We start from the raw sequence: 20,343 nt of genomic DNA, 5'->3' as shown, positions 1-20,343 counted from the left end.
ACAGTTGATGTGTGTCAGTGTTTGCGGTCGATGTTGTTTCCGGTTCATTCGTCACACTGGAAATGGAAGGCCAGGTGCACTGCATTGTGGGATACAGTGTCTCCCGCAGCTGATGGTCCGTGAATGCAGAAACATCATCTGTGTAGAAAATGTATGTTTTTCTGAACATCTGAACGATGACTTTGTTTTTCACTCATGCATTGTTCCCGTGACAGCAGTAATAAACCCGTCATGTGCTCATGTTTGTTCATGCTTGTCTTTTTTCATCTCCGTGTGTCCGAGCGGACGGAAGGAATCTCCACTCTTCTCTTCCTGGCGAGGGAAAGAGCGACACCCTTCTCATAGTACGCAGCCTCGTTTATGAAGAACGGATAGAGCGCTTCTTTCCCTTTGTAGCGCAGAGTTTCCCCTGAGAAAGACAGGAACATGGGGTCTCCAGGGTGGAGAAGACAGAAATCCCTATCCTGAGGGAAGAGAGAGGATGTTTACCTGCCATTACTCTTTCTGACAACATCAGCAGCAACCTTTCCACAAAGACGGAGTCTCATCTTTCTCTACCTGCAGGTCGGGATGGACTGCGGCCGTGATCATGTGTGTTCGAGGGTCTCGTGGGTAGTCGATATTCTTCACCATCGTGAACACATCAACAGATCCTCCTTCGAACAGGGTCCCTGAGCAGAGAGACACGGACAAGCCATGAAAATACAGAAATCAGATTTCTGCAGAGGTTAGTAGTTAAAAATGTACCTGAGTTGAACTGACGGATCCAGTCGAGCATGAGCTGAACTCCTTCCTGCATGGCGCTGAAGATCACAGACCTGACGACGCCGTGAGGCTGCGGCCCGACCTCCATCGCTGAACACATGAAACACTTCTACATTACTGAAGAATAATGCCACATTTACATGTCATTTAACATACAAGAAAATCCCTCACCTTTCGGCGAAATTCGTCGTTTTGAAACCAAAATAGGTGACCTATGTGAATCGTGTAGATTCGATGAGAAAATTTTTTTGGGGGGGAGGGGGGGTATTCATATTCAGTGAACTGCGAACAGGTGCGCGTGCCAGAAGGGCGTGCGAGTGCATGGAAACATTAACGCGGAGGGCCTTGCATCACCAGTGCAGACCACCATCAGAAGCTGAAAGCACGCCTGGCCTCGGCGATTTACCTGACTGAATTTGGTGAGTGATGGTTTCAATAATTTTAATATTTTCTGTTATATCTTAAGCCGCTTAACGATTGTAAGGCCGATTATGAATGTAAATTGATACTTATGACTGATCATGCTCAAACGCGTCCAGTCATAGCCAGTTGCGTTCACAGTCTGCGATTACAGTCGGTGTTTAAATTCCATGTGTAAGTATTTAAATCTGCTTCAATCGGTATGTGTGTTCAGTTCAGTCTTAGAATGTTTCAGCTAATCGTTAGGTGTGTCCCCGGCTTAAGTTAAGTTACCCAGGAGCTCTGTTGACATAGACTTAGCTAACGTTAGCTACAGCTTGATGAATGGAGTCATTGAACACAGCAGGAGAGAACGCAATGTTAGCCAGCTAGCTAAAGCTCTGGTGGAAAATTATTAGCTAACGCTACCGTTTTTGAGGAGGTAGATTTTGAGGTGAGGGGACTGACAAGGCAGAAGGTAAAGTGGTCCACCGTTCTATCAATAAGCAGACATGCCAACCTGTTTGCGTAGCGGATATGCATTTTGACTTCAAAGTACGCTGGTACGATTTGTCACTCTAAAGTACGCAAAAACCTGGTGACGCCTCTGTGCACGCGCAGTCCTCAAATCAAGCAACAGCAAAAGAAGAAGAGTTAGACCAATCATAGCCCTAGGTTTTCCCCCCAAATAGCAAGTGGGGATGATTGACAGATGCGTAAAGCCTATCATTAAAAAGAGACTGAAAATCGACACCAATAAAGATTCCCTCGATCCCCCTTCATAATACTTAGTAAGGAGGCCATAATAATTTTTGACTCATGGCTGAAGTTAAGTTTCTCCAGCTCTCCCCAGGTTGGCAAAAAAAGCATCTCAAAATGCATCAGATTGTTGCTTTAAAATATGGAATATTTTAATTTTTTCTTACGGGGGAGCATGCCCCCGGACCCCCCTAGAGGGGTAATATCCTTCTTACCTTTTTCACCCCTGACCCATTTTCATGCCTGCATTTAGCAGATGGATTTATCCATATCCATAGGGAACAATGTGTGTATATACAGTACAGCCCAAAGGTTTGGAACCACTAAGAATTTTAATGTTTTTAAAAGAAGTTTCGTCTGCTCACCAAGGCTACGTTTATTTAATTAAAAATACAGTAAAAAACAGTAATATTGTGAAATATTATTACAATTTAAAATAACTGTGTACTATTTAAATATATTTGACAAAGTAATTTATTCCTGTGATCAAAGCTGAATTTTCAGCATCGTTACTCCAGTCTTCAGTGTCACATGATCCTTCAGAAATCATTCTAATATGCTGATCTGCTGCTCAATAAACATTTATGATTATTATCAATGTTGAAAACAGTTGTGTACTTTTTTTTTCAGGATTCCTTGATGAATAGAAAGTTCAAAAGAACAGCATTTATCTGAAATACAAAGCTTCTGTAGCATTATACACTACCGTTCAAAAGTTTGGGGTCAGTAAGAATTTTTATTTTTTTGAAAAGAAATTAAAGAAATGAATACTTTTATTCAGCAAGGATGCATTAAATCAATCAAAAGTGGCAGTAAAGACATTTATAATGTTACAAAAGATTAGATTTCAGATAAACACTGTTCTTTTGAACTTTCTATTCATCAAATAATCCTGAAAAAAAAATATTGTACACAAATATTTTGTACAATTGTACACATTAAATGTTTCTTGAGCAGCAGATCATCATATTATAATGATTTCTGAAGGATCATGTGACACTGAAGACTGGAGTAATGATGCTGAAAATTCAGCTTTGATCACAGGAATAAATTACTTTGTCAAATATATTAAAATAGAAAACAGTTATTTTAAATTGTATTAATATTTCACAATATTACTGTTTTTTACTGTATTTTTAATTAAATAAATGTAGCCTTGGTGAGCAGACGAAACTTCTTTTAAAAACATTAAAAATCTTAGTGGTTCCAAACTTTTGGACTGTACTCTATATATATATATATAGCACACACACACACTGTACTCGTGCATCTCATTCGGGTGTTTGAGGCGATGAGGGAGAGCGACACACAATCCACAGCCGCCACTGCTTTCATCTCCAACATTTCAGCAATCTAACTCTCCCAATAAACCCTTCTGTGTGTTTAGAGTCTTTATAATGAATCTGATGAACAGCGAAGCTCAGCGCAGTCGAGCATTACAGCCCATCCATAAATTAGCTGCATAACCGTAAGAGAAGTGTTTGAATCAGCATTTCACCGCAGAATCAGCGTTCAGCAGCTCGTCTTAATGACGTCAGCCGACAATGCTGAACATGTTCTTTAAAATAACAGAATAATCTGCAGGTCCGCATGTGAAGCCAGACAGATCTGTAGTTTAGAGAAAGAAAGAATGAGTGAGTGAATGATGAACTCTTTCTCACCAAAGCCGTGTTTCCCCACTGAATCCAGAGAATAGGCCTCGTCGAGAGGAATGTCAAAGTGAACGTATCTGACAGGAGTGGAGGCCATTTCTCTCTGAAAACACACAAATACTCACAGACGTTGGACATAAATACAACATTTCATCATAATATATTTCAGCAGTGCATGGGAACTACACGTCTTCATTCATGCCTGCAGGTGTTTGCAGATGTGCAGGCAGATCCAGTCGCGGTCGGAGTGCGTGATGAGGCACAGCCCCGTGTTTGCTGTGGTGTTGTGCAGGTCACACAGCAGGTCAACCGCCTGCGCGCTCCCTTTAGGGCCCAGAAGAGCGTTGAGCTCCTGAGAGCGGATCATCTCATACGGCGAGTGCTCAGAGACGGGTGCGCTGACAGACAGACAGACAGACAGACGGCAAGTCAGTGTATGTTCACAGATCAACATTTGACTCATTGGCCCTCAGGCAGGAACACACCAAGCCGACGCCGACGAACTAGTGGCGATGAAAGCAGACTGCGGGGTTGGCTCACGTCGGCAGCGTCTGGGTCCAAAGTTGCCCTGACACACCAAACCGACACAGCCGACGGCCAAGCAGCACATCCGTTCAGCGCCTGCGTAAGATGAAATGCCTTTCCGTACCAGCAGGTGGCAGTAGCTGAACAGCCAATCAGAATGATCAGATGGACTGTCGAGCTCCGACGCCGATTCGGCCGAAAAAAGCCGACGAGGACCAACTTCAGCCGACGGTGTGGAACACACTGAGAAAACTTAGTCGGTCGACAAAGAAAAACTGCCTGACGGCCGACCGTCGGCTTGGTGTGTTCCTACTCTAAATTAGAGTAAAGTTAGAACTGCAGTGATGCAGAAACTGTCAAATGCTGTCGAGTATTTGTGAGATTCTAGAAACATCTTGTGCTCTGTCTCTTTTCATCATGTGATCTTTCTCTGTACACCCTAAAAGGATTCAGGCCTCATGTCATAGTTATAAGTGAACTTATAGTCCTTTTATGTACTTCAGTTACTGAACTGTTAGTTTCACTTCTTATTTTCTAATTATATAATGTACCCCGAACAATAAACTGTGTGCCATGATTGAACTGCACTTTATGGGTCTGTCTAGTCATTGGTACCCAGGTATACCTGCTTTTCTGTGCTAGATCGCTCAACCTGAAAAGATTTTATCAAAATACTTGATCTCCAAATTATTTTATCTAACAGTCTAGGGCTCGTCCGCGAAACGGGGGGGGATTCTCCCTGAGAACTGGGAAAAGAGAAAAGCGCGCCGGGGATCGGAGGACCTACGGAAAAGGGGGTAAGTGTTTTTGGATATTTCTTGAAGGAAGTATGCACTTACCCCTGTAGGATCCTATTATAACATCTCGTGGAAATACGAGAGGTTTTTTTGTAATCACTAGTAGCTAGTGGAATATATCCATTGTTGTGACACTACGGCTGGCAACAGTAGCTTTGATTAGCTATTAAATAGGGTGGTTGGAAGTGCAGTACTGATCACACTGTACTTCGGATCACGGCAGCGTATGCTAATTTGCGTAAAAACTTTTAATATTTGATACTGATGAAAATAATTTCAATTGTTATTGCATGTTGATATATTGTGACATAAAAGAAGGTGTTCTAGGGGCGACCCGAATTCAGTTTGGCGAGAGCCCAAAATTAGCTGAAAACACCCAAAAAAGAAGGTGACATAGAGGCGATCAGGATGAAAAGTCTTGTGTGAGCCTAACATAGGACCATCACCCACGTCACAATACGATACATGTATGGCAATTGAGGTTGGGCAATTGAGTACAGAAAAATTTGCGTACGCTTACTAACACTGAAATCAATTACTAACACACTGAAGTGGAAGCTGGAGGGTTCACTACCTAATGAAATCCCGGTTGAATTCATGTTTATAAATAATCATAAAACCCTCTGCGCCGTCTGTGACGAAATCTAAAATATTGCAAAATATTTCGAAAGTTGTAAAAAAAATAAATAAAAATAATAATAATAATGAAAAAAATGAGGCATCAAGCCTGAATGCAATGATGTAGCTAAGAGCTGGAAATGCGATATCTGTGAAACCACTAAAAATGTCTGACATGGAGTCAATATGTAAAAGCCTGCCTTCTCCTCAGAACCCTGGTAAATTTGTGACTGTTCTGCAAATGCATACAAAATATGCTCACCTTACAGGGGCAAATTACAGAGCAGTTCTGTTAAGAACGTTGGAAGGAGATGTCACTGAGACATTGTTAATCGATGAATGTCCAACGTTGAAACATGAAAATGATAAACCAACAGGCTCAGGCACAGCTGCCTCGCCCCATGTTTATTACTGGGAAGAGCCTGAAAACCGTAATACCTTTTTTAAGGAACTGAGAGCTTTCTTAGTCAAACGCATCGGTGCAAAACAGACACCTCAAGGGAAAGTGCATGACCAAAAGGCAGAAGTAAAACCACCCTTGACCCAGCAAAGAAACTCAGCAGTAGTCTGCTATTGCTGTAGGCGAGAAGGTCATATACGCCGTGATTGTAGGAAATTAAAAGGTCACCAAAGGAGGAAGCGATGGGTGAAGCCACAGCAACAGAGAAATAAACCACCAGTAGCCATGTATCCCACTACAGAGCATAATAACCAACAATAGGGGAGCCAGAGTTCCCCAGCCAGAGTCAGTTCCGACTTATCAATGATGACCCTAACTTTTTCAAATCACAGTGAAGATTTACCTTATGTTACATTGATGGGGCATGGTCAGCCACAAACGTTCCTTTTGGATTCTGGAGCAGATGTGACATCAGTGACCTCTGCACATTATGATGGTGCAATGTCTAATCAAGTAGTTAACTCTGTGGGTATATCAGGAACTGACATTGCATGTCCCGTAACACCTCTTGTAGAAGTAAGAGCTCCTGGATTTAAACCATTTTTTCATAAATTTACAATTATAACAGGAACTCTAATTAATTTATTGGGGTATGATATGCATAAATTGAACATGGATATTAAATTTACTGATAAACAAGTTGTGTTTTCCTTCCAGTCCACTTTGCAGGTCTCAGTGAATCCTTTGCCTACATGGGAGAAGCCCAGTGAACCACAGCCTGTCTCACCACAGCCTGACACAACTCAGATGGTACATCACATGATTAACCCATCATTGTGGTCACAATACAAGGACAACACAGGTTTCATAGACATGGAATCTTATAAAGCTAAATTGAAGAATAACAAAACAGTCTATATTAAACAATATCCTTTGTCTAAAGATAAGGAACTTGGTATCAAACCATTAATTGATAATTTTGTCCAGCAGGGTGTCCTCGTACCAATACATTCGCTGTACAACACGCCTGTGAACCCAGTGGTCAAGGCTGATGGAAAAACATGGCAATTGAACCAGGATTTAGGGCTATAAATCAGTTGATAACACCGTTGGCACCGATCGTCCCTGACGTTCCAACTGTTGTTAACTCTATTCCGTGTACGCACAAATATTTCACGGTTATTGATCTTTGCGCGGCATTCTTCTCCATACCTGTACACCCAGATACTCAGCCCATTTTAGCTTTTACGTTTCAGGGAAAACAGCTAACGTGGACACGCCTTGCTCAGGGCTTCATTGATTCGCCCACCGTTTTCTCGGCAGCAGTGCAAAGAACATTGGCTAAAATGACTGATTTGCCTTCTACAGTTTGTGTGCTTCAATACGCAGATGACATCCTGGTTTCCGGGGAGACAAAAAAGGACTGTGAAAAGGCCTCCATCATCGTCTGCAATGTGCTCGCCCATCTGGATTGAAGGCCTCGAGAGACAAGCTTCAGTGGGTCAAGTCTAAAGTGACATACTTGAGACACATCATAATGCCAGGTTTGAGAGCGATCTCATATGATAGGTTCCAGATGATCAGGAAAATGAAGTCCCCTCGAACTGTACAGCAGCTTCAAAGCTTTCTGGGGTTAGTGAACTACTGTAGATCCTGGATAACTGATTGTGCCATACATGATAGGCATCTACAAAACCTGATTGACCACAAAGCTCACCCAAGTATTATTTTAAAATGGACAGAAGAGGCAGAGCTACATTTCACTGCCTTGAAACAAGCCATCACTACGGCACCCGTGTTGGGCCTTCCCGATTATTCTTGAGATTTCCACTTGCATGTCCGCGAGGTGAAAGGGGTGGCTCTTGGCGTCCTGTTGCAACAGCATGGCTCCACGTATAGACCATTAGCATACCTATCTAAGAAACTAGATAATATAGCTTCAGGTATGCCAGCATGTCTTCGTGCTGTAGCTGCGGCTGCTCTGGTTGTACAGATGGCAGAAAGAAAGGTTTTATCGCATCCACTGATCCTTTATACCTCTCATCAGGTAGGAGCTATCCTACACAATATGCAAACACAGCATATGACAATGCAACGACGCTCAGGCTATGAGGCAATCCTACTGGCTACCAAAAACCTCACTATTAAGCCAACAGCATCCATCAACCCTGTGCTATTAGGCATTCTAGGTATGGCTGACATGGTAGATAATGCAACAGATCATGACTGTATAATTGAATTGACTTCCTCATGTTCCTCCAGGGCCGATCTTCTGGATACGCCCCTGGATGGGGGGAGAATATTTATATAGATGGGTCTTGTTCAAAACCTTCTGATGGTGTCTACCTATGCTGTGGTGTCAGACACTGGAGAGGTAATAGAGGCTTTCGCCTTGGATTATAATTTGGCCCGAGCTGCTGAATTAGTAGCATTAATTTGAGCATCTGAACTGATGACAGGAAAATGTGTAACTATTTACACTGATTCAAAGTATGCATGGGGGGGTCGTGCATCATTTTGCTAAAACATGGGAAGCTAGAGACTTTAAAACAGCAGATGGCAAACCCATAGCACACTCTAACCTAATAGGACAATTGACTAAGGCAGTACAGTTACCCTCCGAAGTGGCCATAGTAAAGGTAAAAGGTCACGTAGTAGGGGATAATGAACAAGATGTAGGAACAGAAATGCAGATGAAGCTGCCAAAAAAGCAGCGAAGGCTCAAATCAAATCGACATTTGTTGTGGGTAACCAGTCAGGTAACTATGACTACGCATATAACTAATATACCTGACATTGACATTAAGATCCTGCAGAGTCAACCAACATAGGCTGACTTGGAGCATTGGGGAAAACATGGATGTGCCTCAGATAAAGATGGGATCTTGAGAGATGAAAAGGGAAGAATAGCGCTTCTGAAGTTAGGATTAATAATCCTTATCAGGCACTACCAAGGCTTGTCACACACAAGCTGTGCAAAAGTAGTACAGGTAATCAATCAATTATGTTGTATGGCAGATGTACACAAAATGGCGAAGCTCGTTTTAGATGCATGTCTTACATGTGCAAAAGTAAATCCGCACAGACCAGTTAAACATGACGCACTGCCGCATCCACAAGCACCGTTTCATAATGTGGAAATTGACCTCACGCTGCCAGTAGGTAATTCGAAATGCCTTTTGGTAATTGTGGATACATTTTAAAAGTGGCCAAAAGCATTCCTATGTGTGAAAGAAGATGCTAAGTCTGTGGTAAAGATTCTAACCAAAGAAATGATCCCTCGATTTGGCATAAGTGATAATGGGACGCCATTCGCGTCTAGGGTAACGCAGCTCTTGGCCAAAGCATTGTCGATTGATTGGCATTTCAACAGACCCTTCCACATTGTCAGTCATTGTGTAATGTGGAACAACTTAACCAAAACCCTCAAGAGAAGGCTCACAAAAGCCTCCATAGATACCAGAAAGAAATGGCTAGATTTGCTACCCATGGTGTTGACAGAAATAAGAATGACTCCATCTTCCACTACTAAATTATCGCTGTTTGAAATACTAATGGGTAGGCCTTTCCTGACCCCATGGGTCAAAGGCCGCACAGGCATTACTTCCCTAGGTGATCTGGAGCTGATACAGGAGGACTACGTAACTTCCCTCATCGAGAAACTGAATTTTGTATATGCTGATGCTTTTCTGTGTCTTCCTCTCCCCTTAGAAAAGCCTACTTACCCCTTTGTTCCAGGACAGAGTATGCTGATCAAAAGCCTGAAACTGACAAAGGTGGGAGAACCGAAGTATCTTGGACCAGCTACGGTGATCGCCGAAACGAGGACAGGAGTTCTGACAGATTACTAACCACAGTGGATTCACGCTTCGAGAATAAAGCACTGTCCTAGGAGAGCAGGCAAGCTCCAATTCAGAATAGAATCTCAAATGGGGATTCACCTTACTGCATAACAGGGAGGAGCAAAACACTGATTAAGCTGAGGAAGGAACTACCTCTAATAGTGAGGTGGGGGTTATAGAAGATAGATGGCCCATTGAGCCAAACAGTGTTATCTCCTTAAACACCCCTGTATGCACTAAGGGCCAAATTTTATTAATGGATATACCACCTCTAGAGTTTTACACAGTGTTCAGGTCACCGAAGCTGTTGAAGCGTTCATCGAAAATATTGTTCACTTAGTTAAATGCTTCCTAGAGCAGTGGTTCTCAAACCTGTCCTGGGGACCCCTCACCACTGCACATTTTGCATGTCACCCTCATCTAACACACCTGATTCAAGTCATCAGCTAATTAGTAGAGACTGCAAGAGTTGAATTGGGTGTGTTAGATGAGGGAGACATGCAAAATGTGCAGTGGTGGGGGGTCCCCAGGACAGGTTTGAGAACCACTGTCCTAGAGGAAGAACCAAGATTGGAAGAAATAATTCTTCAGAGACCATATTCAAACAGAATCGTGTTTTTCCTGTTCACAACAAAGTATGGAACCTTCAAAGTGTTTAAAAAGGATATATGTGTGTATATGTCTACAATAATCAGATCTTATTTGCACAATGATGTTCCATAGGTAAGACATTCTGTCTTAAAGTGGCCATTGTGAGATTCTAGAAACATCTTGTGCTCTGTCTCTTTTCATCATGTGATCTTTCTCTGTACACCCTAAAAGGATTCAGGCCTCACGTCATAGTTATAAGTGAACTTATAGTCCTTTTATGTACTTCAGTTACTGAACTCTTAGTTTCACTTCTTATTTTGTAATTATATAATGTACCCCGAACAATAAACTGTGTGCCATGATTGAACTGCACTTTGTGTCTGTCTAGTCATTGGTACCCAGGTATACCTGCTTTTCTGTGCTAGATCGCTCAACCTGAAAAGATTTTCTCAAAATACTTGATCTCCAAATTATTTTATCTAACAGTATTTAAAGCTGCTGTCTGCGATTTTTGGTCCTCTAGCGGTTAATAAACAGAACTGCACGTGTCTTGCGGAGGAACATTCTAGCCGGAGCTACTTTTCTCCTGTATGTCTATGGCGAGTCACGCAGATACTGTGATACTCTGCGGCGAGTCCTACCAGTCCGGTCTGAAATAGTCCGAATATAAACATTTATTATAAGTGTACCATAATGATTCAGGATAAGACAAAAACACGGTTTGGAAAATGGATTCATGTTGTATATTCTCATTATATAATTTTTGTACATTTTTAACACAAAAAAAGTTGCAGACTGCAGCTTTAAACACACACATAAATGAATCTGGCATATGCAGTGGCAGTGAAAGGAGATCTGATGCTGTGATCTGCTCAAGAGAGTCTCAGATCGATAGACGGACACCTCAGATGACAGAAGAACAGGACAGTGTGTGCCAGTGACCCGATATGAATTCATGAAGAAAGAGAAATGGCATCTGATCCAGGGTGGCCCGTGGCACCAGCAACATAGAAATGATAGGGGGCGTCACACGAGGATTTCTTTTCATTCTGTAGCCTAATGTGCCTCTAACCTGCCTGGTTTCAGTGCGTCTGTGTTCTGCGGTTCACCTGACTGATTCTCTGTTTCACACGTCTCTCTCTGTTTAAGCTTTGATGAACTTTCTTAATTTGATAAGATTCTATCATGGTTAAAATGTGACGCATTCAGATATAGTACAATATTTTGCTAATTTTGAGACACTAATTTGACCCTGTTGACTCTCTAAAAGAATCTTGAAAAGCGGCCTGGAGTGATGCGTTGTGATTTATTGTGATATTATATCATAGCTGACAACATCCAGCCATAATATATCTAGCATACATTGTCGACATGCAAACAAGGCTGTACCGACCCCTAATATTTTTTTATTTATATTTAAATTTAGTGCTGTGCATTTTTTTGCAATAAACATAAGATTTTATAACTTTGCTTCCCTTTCGATACTTCACTCGTACTGCGTATGGGGAAAGGTCTCCTTTTTCCCCGTTACTGAAGCCTTTTTCAATAATGCAGTGTAACTGCATCGTCATTGGTTCACTCATAGACAAGTTGTTGAACCAATGACGGTGCGGCATAGCTGCGTGACCTATGGCGACAGAGCGCGCGAATATTCCCGCCGAAATGGGCGGGGTTTAGGGCTATATAAGCGGGCGTTTCGCCATAGGATTTCAGTTCTCTCTCCTTCAGCGACGACTTCACATCGCTCCTCGCTGATCTCCGGCTGCTCTAGCGGCCCTCGCCGCTCTAAAAGAGCCCCTCAAACGCCGTTTTCACGGTGGCGGCGTTGTTACAAATGCCGCGCCACTCGTGTGGCACATGCAGAGCCCCTCTGCATGACGACGACGGTCACGGTGATTGCGTCGGCTGCCTGGGCAGACCCCATGCAGAGGCCGCGCTCACCGGGACCTCGTGTTCTCACTGTGAGAACATGAGTCTCGCCTCTCTGCGCTCGCGGATCGCCTTCTTCCTCCCGCGAGCCGGCTAGGAAGAGACGGCGGGGTAGAGCGGCCCAGCGCACGGAGTTGGATGACGTCACGCCGGCTTCCCCGCGTGCTTCACCCTCTCCCCCGAGAGAGCAGTCCCCCGTCCTGTTGTCCCGCCCTGAGCTGCGTCCCTCGGCAGATGCGAGCGACCTCCTCTCTTTTGGCGTCATGTCTCTCGCGGCCTCTGAATCCGAAGGTTGGGCCGGTGATTCTGACCCCGCCCGCCTTCCCTCGCTGGAGCCCATTGACTGCAAGCCGGGTATGGATGCCGAGCTCTTCCGCATCCTTTCGAAAGCAGTAGAGGTTTTGGACCTCGAATGGGCTCCGCCAGAGGAGCCATCATGGAGCAGGCTCGATGAGTGGTTCCTGCCGGGTTCCCGCCAGGCCCCTTGTCAACGCGCCGCACCGTTTTTCCCAGAGGTTCACAACGAGCTGACGAAGTCATGGCGCGCCCCGTATTCTGCCCGCCTATGTACTACGCATTATTCAGCTCTCACCTCTGTGGATGGCTCTGAAGAGAAGGGTTACGAGCATCTACCGTCCCTGGACGAAGCAGTGGCGGCTCACCTCTGTCCCCACACGGCTGTGGGTTGGAAAACTAAGAGGGCCCTTCCATCCAAGCCCTGCAGGACCACTTCTGCCCTGGCTGGCAGAGCATATACGTCCGCGGGCCAGGCTGCCTCAGCGCTGCACGCCATGGCTATTCTCCAGGTGTTTCAAGCGAAGCTCCTCCGTTCTCTGGATGAGTCCGGCGTCGATGCACCTGCCTTCCGTGACCTCCGCAGCGCCACTGACTTAGCCCTGCGTGCCACAAAGGCCACAGCTCAGGCCATTGGACGATCCATGGCCAGCCTGGTCGTGCTTGAGCGCCATTTGTGGCTCAACCTGACCGAGATTAAGGAGATGGACAAGACGGCCTTTTTGGATGCCCCGGTCTCTCCTTCTGGTCTCTTCGGGCCAGTAGTAGAGGGCTTTACGGAGCGTTTTACTGCAGCACAAAAGTCGTCTCAGGCTATGCGACACTTCCTGCCTAAACTCCCTAGCTCCACGTCTGCTTCCAGCCGCCCCAAGTCTGCGCCGGCTCAGCAGAACAAAACTGCCCCCTCTACCTCTCAGGCAGCACCACACAAGGAACAGCGCCATCGTAAGCGCTCCTCCTTCCCGAGGCAACGTCAGGGACCCCGGCCTAAGATTACGCTGGACCCCACGCCTCCTAAGCCCTCCTGATATTTCAGGAAGGAAGAGGATGGGGCAAAGTCTCGCCACGGCCGGACCACCCCAAAAGCTCTTTCGTTCCACCCCCCCTCCGCCTCGTTCAGCTCCGGGCATGGGAGATATGTTCAGTGTTGTACTAACTGGGCCCAGTGCTGCGTCCATGCAAAACGCTATTCTTATGGTGAACACTATGAATATTCTACCTTCTCTAAGAAAGAGCGAAGTTCCTCTTCCACTCTCTCCGGTGCACGGGCCCCCGATTGGCGGCCCGTCACCCGATACCATTCAGCCCCTTGTCACGCGGGCTGAGGCCTGGCGGGCCATCCCCGGAGTGTCAAGCTGGGTTCTGGGAACCATAAGTCCAGGCTACTCGCTTCAGTTCGCCCGAAGGCCCCCGCGCTTCAGCGGGGTGCTTCAGACTTCAGTCAACACGAACGACGCTCATGTCCTCCGAGCCGAAGTCACGTCTCTTCTGAGGAAAGGAGCTATAGAAATAGTCTCCCCCTCAGAGAGCAATTCGGGGTTCTACAGCCGTTATTTTCTAGTTCCCAAAAAAGATGGCGGTCTCAGACCCATCTTAGATCTCAGGCTCTTGAACCTCTCCCTCATGAGACGGAAGTTCAAGATGCTAACGCTGAAGCAGATCCTCGCGCAGGTTTGCCCCGGGGACTGGTTCTGCTCGCTGGACCTGAAAGATGCATATTTTCACATCCAGATAGCCCCCATCACAGGCGATTCTTGAGATTCGCGTTCGAGGGTGTGGCTTACCAATATACGGTCCTTCCATTCGGACTGTCCCTAGCTCCTCGCACTTTTACCAAGTGCATGAACGCGGCGCTTTCCCCACTGAGACAGATGGGAATCCGGGTTCTCAATTACCTCGACGACTGGCTCATCCTAGCCCAGTCACGAGCTGAGCTGGAGCATCACAGATCCATGTTACTCAGCCACTTGGAGTGCCTGGGTCTCAGGGTCAACTTTGCCAAGAGCTCACTGCTCCCCAGCCAGCGTATAACGTTCCTGGGTGCAGTTTTCGACTCAGTCCGTATGACGGCTGTAGTATCTCCAGAGCGCGCTCTGGCCATTCAGCAGCTCGCGGCATCGGTCAGGAATAGAGCCTATTTCCCTCTGAAGTTTTTCCAGAGGATGCTAGGGCTGATGGCTTCCGCCTCCCCGGTTCTGCAGCTCGGCCTTCTTCGGATGCGGCCTCTGCAGTACTGGTTGAAGTTCCGGGTCCCTCCTCACGCCTGGCGGCACGGCCGCCTGCGTCTCAGGGTCAATCAGGCCTGTTTGGCAGCTCTGAAACCCTGGATGAACCCTGTATGGTTCAGCCAAGGGGTACCCCTACAGGCGGTGTCCAGAAGGATGGTGCTCTCAACGGATGTGTCCAACACAGGTTGGGGCGCTCTTTGCGAGGGCAGACCGGCCTTCGGCTCGTGGTCTCACGAGGAATGCCATCTGCACATCAACTGCCTCGAGATGTTGGCAGTGATTCGAGCCCTTCATGCGTTCCAGGCACACCTGACAGGGCGCCACGTCTTAGTCCAGTCGGACAGCATGACAGTGGTGTCATACATAAATCACCAGGGCGGTCTTTCGTCCAGCCGCTTATGCGCTCTGGCGAAGCGTCTTCTGGAATGGGCATCACCGAGGTTTCAGTCGCTCAGGGCGACTCACATACCCGGGAGAACAAACTTGGGAGCAGACATGCTATCTCGGAGCAATGTCCCCTCAGACGAGTGGATGCTCCACCCCCAGACGGTTCTCATGATCTGGGAGTTCTTCGGAAAGGCAGAGGTAGACCTCTTCGCTTCAGAAGGCAACTCTCACTGCCCAATTTATTTTTCAAAGGAGGAAGATGCGCTGGCCCATGTCTGGCCCAGCACCCTCCTTTACGCTTTTCCCCCGATCGCTCTGATCCCACAGGTCATCAGACGAATCAGGGAAGACAAGCACAGAGTCCTCCTGGTGGCCCCGCTCTGGAGGAGCCAAGTTTGGTCCTCAGAGCTGTTCAGGCTTTCCACAAAAGCTCCGTGGCCAATCCCCCTGAGACGGGACCTCCTCTCTCAGGCGAACAGGACGATTTGGCATCCCCAGCCAGAACTCTGGGCTCTGCACCTCTGGTCCCTTGGAGGGAGCCTGCTAACCTCCCCGGGGACGTGCTGAATACCATTTCTCAGGCGAGAGCTCCGTCCACGAGACGCCTCTACGCCCAGAAATGGTCGGTCTTTGTTGACTGGTGTTCTACACGCAACATAGACCCAGTGGAGTGTGACGTATCTCCGATACTGTCTTTTCTCCAGGAGCGTTTGAATCTGGGTCGCACCCCTTCAACGCTCAAAGTTTACGTAGCAGCCATTGCAGCGTTTCACGCTCCTATCGCTGGCCAGTCAGTGGGACGAAACAACCTCATGGTGCGTTTCTTGAGAGGTTCTAGGCGATTAAATCCTCCTCGTCCTCTCACTGTTCCCACCTGGGACCTCTCTTTGGTCCTCAGAGCTCTTAAAGGGCCTCCCTTTGAGCCACTGCGTTCAGCTGACCTCAGGCCCCTGACACTCAAAACCGCTCTGCTACTTGCACTAGCATCGGTTAAGCGAGTTGGTGACTTGCAGGCCCTCTCCGTGAGCCCTGCATGCCTTGAGTTTGGGCCCAACGACTCCAAAGTCGTTTTGAAACCTAGGCATGGCTACGTCCCTAAGGTGCTCTCGACTCCATTCAGAGCACAGGTTATTTCCCTCTCAGCGCTTCCTCCCTCGTCGGACGAGCGAGAGTTGGAACTACTCTGCCCTGTCAGGGCATTAAGGACCTACGTTGATCGATCACAGCCTTTTCGGCAATCTGATCAGCTCTTTATCTGCTTTGGTGGCCGCACCAAGGGGTCTTCGGTCTCAAAGCAACGTCTTTCGCGTTGGATAGTCGACGCTATTGCTCTTTGTTACTCCTCTATGGGCCTCAACTGCCCCATAGGAGTTAGAGCTCACTCTACTAGAGGAATGGCTTCCTCTTGGGCCTGGTCTAGTGGAGTTTGATTAAAGACATCTGTGAGGAGGCCGGCTGGTCCTCGCCGTCCACTTTTGTCAGATTTTATCGTTTGGACGTCCCGACCTTACAAGCTCGGGTCCTCTCGGTATGATCCAGTGACCTCTATCGAGCTCCGCTTCATGCCACTCTGGGAGTTAACTCCCTTTTTGTAGTGTAACGAGGGTTCGACGGCTCCGGCCTTCTCACTTGTCCTCTGGTTCCCTCACGGTGCCCAAGACAAGTCCAGTCGTTCCCTGCCGTGGCACGGCGCGGTTGAATTCGTTCCCCATACGCAGTACGAGTGAAGTATCGAAGTATCGAAAGTATCGGAACGAGTACTGCGTTACATGCCGTGCCACGAGGCTGCGGCTTCAGTGTCGTCGCTTCAGTCGAATGACCTGAAATCCTATGGCGAAACGCCCGCTTATATAGCCCTAAACCCCGCCCCTTTCGGCGGGAATATTCGCGCGCTCTGTCGCCATAGGTCACGCAGCTATGCCGCGCCGTCATTGGTTCAACAACTTGTCTATGAGTGAACCAATGACGATGCAGTTACACTGCGTTATTGAAAAAGGCTTCAGTAACGGGGAAAAAGGAGACCTTTCCCCATACGCAGTACTCGTTCCGTATCTCAGGGAACCGAGGTTACGTTAGTAACCGAGTACGTTTCCTTTATACAGGGGTTATGCGCAATCTGACTTCCGTTTCCTGTAAAACAGATCAGATCTCTACAGGTTTAGGTCTTTTGTATGTGCTTCATGGGAAATTAGCTGTTTTATTCAAGATAACCTAAAAGGAGCGAGCAAAGATGAGCATAACGGATGTCCTCCGCATATGCAGATCGATATTTAAAAGCTTTTTTAATTTTTCTTCTTCACATTAACGTTTAGATATTTAATAGAATTAAACACCTCTAACAATGTGAACAGGTAGATTCGCTGATTACCTTAAAGGTCCACAGATATGCGTCAGTTCATACTGCTGTTAACACTTTCTCTGACAGGCGGATGTAATGAGACCAGTTTTCCGGTTTGGTCATGTGACATTCGACCCATATACCCTGTTGCTGCTTTCTTTCACTTCTTTGTCACAGAGAAGATCCCGGTTTTATTTTTTCATGGCACTAACTTCACCATGTTAGCATGCAGAGTTTACTGAAGCTGTTCTCCTGCACTGTTTCTGTGTCGTTATTTCCCCGTCTCTGTCTTGCGTCTCACCTGAGCGCAGCTCGCGTGAAGCAGCGGTTCAGGTCCGTCTCCACGTAACGGACGCACAGCTGCACGGCGCGTGGGTTCGACATGAGCGTTACCACGGAAACCGGCTCTATCCCATCCTCCCTCCTCTTCAGCCTCTCCCTCACCAGGTAGATACCTGAGAGCTCGTTGCCATGGGTACCGCCACACACCGCCACACGTGACATCGCCGGCAGAGAGACCACCTGATAATTCAACCAGTTATCAACTTATAAATGCTCTATTCACTTACAACCCAAATCTTCCTGTAATGAGCATCATATAAAGCTGCACTAATGTACTGATGTTAGGCTCCTGTGTGACTTCATGAAGGACTTTACTTACGTTACTCCAGAGATGATTGTGTCTGTCCATCTGCATCAGAGCGGCTCTTCTGACTGACGTTTGACCTTTGAACTGTGACCTGCAGTGCAGCTGCTCCGAGAGAAACACAATGAAACACACTCATGGTCTCAGAGCCTCTGTCGGTCGCGCCGCTGCTTCACCGAGTTCATCTGACTCAGCAACTCTCTCTGTCTCTCTCTCTCTCTCTCTCTCTGTTCAGATCAGATGAGCCTCACTGGCATGACTGTGAAGTAGCACACTGTTGCCAAAGCAGCAATAAACATACAAATATATAGATAAATAAAAGGGGAAAAAACATACACATGACATATTTACTGTATGTTATCACAATGAACAAGAAAAGAGTACAAGAATAGAGAGAGCAGTGATAAAGGGAAAAGAGGGTTTTTCCCTCATATAAAGGACACACACTGCGCTGTCATGTGATTACACTTTTCTTTCTCTCCCAAAATATTTGAGAGTTTGTCTTTGTGGCTCGCTTGCTGCAAATACTCACAATACAACCCTCTTGAAACAGTGTGTTTCTGCAGCCAGTACTTTTCATAAAAAGTAACTAAGTAACACAATTAGTTATTTTTTCAGGGAGTAATGCAATTTTGAAATGGATTACTTTTAAAAGTAACTTTCCCCAACACTAATCATCACCTCATTAACACACACATGCACACACACACACACACACACACCTCAGGAGTTTAGAGTCCTGTGTGTGTGTGTGTGTGTGTTTGTGTGTGTGTGATTACCGTCATCTAGACGAGGTGTGTGTCATTGGTCTACTTCCTTTTCCATGATCTCCACCATCACCTGCAAAACCGTAAACTTCATCATCGTCTGAACTGCTCACCTGTTCTTACCTTCCTCTCGTCTGCTGCAGTAAAGTCTATCATTATTTCCACTAACAGTCCGAGTCTGATATTCTGTAACACTGTGCACATTACCCACAATCCACTGCGCTCTGGAGGATTCAGAACTAGTCGAGTCACCTTCATTTATATAGTGCTTCACACAATACAGATTCAAAGGAGCTTCACAACGATAATCAGGAAAGTAACGATCAATGGTGCAAACAGAGTTTAATTCTGCTCAACAATATCTTCAAGTAACACTTAATTCATATGAAAACTGTCGCGCTAGTAAAAAGCCAAAGCATTTGAGCGGACATCTGGAAATAATATACATGCTTCACAACTTATTCAGAGAAACGACGCTGACTGAATATGAATATGAAGTTTTATTTCCAATATGTCACTCCGAGCAAGACGATGCATGGATGATAAACCTTTTTAAAGGGGACATATCATAAATCTGAAAAGTGCTAGAATCGGGTCCCCGGTGCATCTACCAATGCAGAAAACATGAGAAATGACAATCCAGTAAGCTTTTCTTGGCAAGCCTTTCTCTGTAAGCATGAAAAAACGAGCCGCTCAGATTTCGCTCCCCTTGTGACGAAGGAAGGGGATCTTATTATAATATTAATCTGCACGTTTCCACTCACGGCACGTCATTTTGTTTTCATGAGCGCCAGCGGTGTACCAGTTCTAACCCATGACAAAAGTTCATGCTAACTGTCCTGTCGTTGCTGCACAGACGAGCGCTGAACGCTATTAGAGTCTCGCTAGCTTGGACAGACTGAAGTTGACCCTGACAAGATCGATCGCTAAAAAAGAAGCGTTTCTGTTTTGGAAAATATATTAGACCATTCACAGCATTTGATAGCAATCATAAAGTGTTTATGACTCTGATTGGCAAACAGGTACACTATATACAGTGGGCGTCAATACGGGTTTAGCACAAAAGATGAACATGACGGCACATGCTAGTGGATGAGTTGAATCAACTCCACAGCAACTACATCAATTTATCCACTAACCATTCAGAAACGTCTAAAAGTTGTAACTTCTTCCTGAGTCTCTCCATCAGTGTCGACTCCGGTTTGAACAATGTAAGGCTGAACACCGTTACTGACAATCCTCATTTTGGCTCCGTGAGATTCTCCAGCTTTGTTGTTGTTGAGCTGTTAAAGCTCCGCCCTCTTCTGGAGCAGCAGCTCATTTGCATTTAAAGGGACACACACAAAAACGGCGTGTTTTTGACGAGCTATAATAAATGATCTGTGGGGTAATTTGAGCTGAAACTT

At 46.1% G+C, this 20,343-nt stretch overlaps 1 protein-coding gene across 1 annotated transcript; it reads right to left on the bottom strand.

Annotated features, from left to right (window-relative positions):
• Positions 1 to 263: 263 nt before the first annotated feature.
• LOC125264089 (N-acyl-aromatic-L-amino acid amidohydrolase (carboxylate-forming) B-like) lies at positions 264 to 19,093 on the bottom strand. The gene is made up of 8 exons (XM_048183332.1): positions 19,061 to 19,093; positions 18,186 to 18,275; positions 17,826 to 18,046; positions 3,778 to 3,973; positions 3,585 to 3,678; positions 748 to 855; positions 559 to 671; positions 264 to 464 (listed from the first exon to the last, which is right to left on the bottom strand). Exons 1-8 carry the CDS (start codon positions 19,091 to 19,093, stop codon positions 264 to 266), a joined length of 1,056 nt encoding a protein of 351 aa, XP_048039289.1.
• Between the last annotated feature and the right edge of the window lie 1,250 nt (positions 19,094 to 20,343).

The sequence above is a fragment of the Megalobrama amblycephala genome, linkage group LG3, assembly GCF_018812025.1.
Source record: "Megalobrama amblycephala isolate DHTTF-2021 linkage group LG3, ASM1881202v1, whole genome shotgun sequence".
NCBI classification, from domain to species: Eukaryota; Metazoa; Chordata; class Actinopteri; order Cypriniformes; family Xenocyprididae; genus Megalobrama; species Megalobrama amblycephala.
Note: the sequence above shows the minus strand (reverse complement) of the source record. Positions and strands in the feature narration are given on the sequence as shown.

Bases quoted from the DNA above. Each gene is read 5' to 3' on its own strand.
- LOC125264089 (XM_048183332.1), bottom strand. From the start codon at position 19,093: ATGATAGACTTTACTGCAGCAGACGAGAGGAAG. The intron at 3,974-17,825 runs GTGAGACGCAAG...TCTGTCTGTCAG, and splicing joins TTCACGCGAGCTGCGCTCAG to CGCACCCGTCTCTGAGCACT. The intron at 465-558 runs GTAGAGAAAGAT...CTCTTCCCTCAG, and splicing joins CAGTCCATCCCGACCTGCAG to GATAGGGATTTCTGTCTTCT.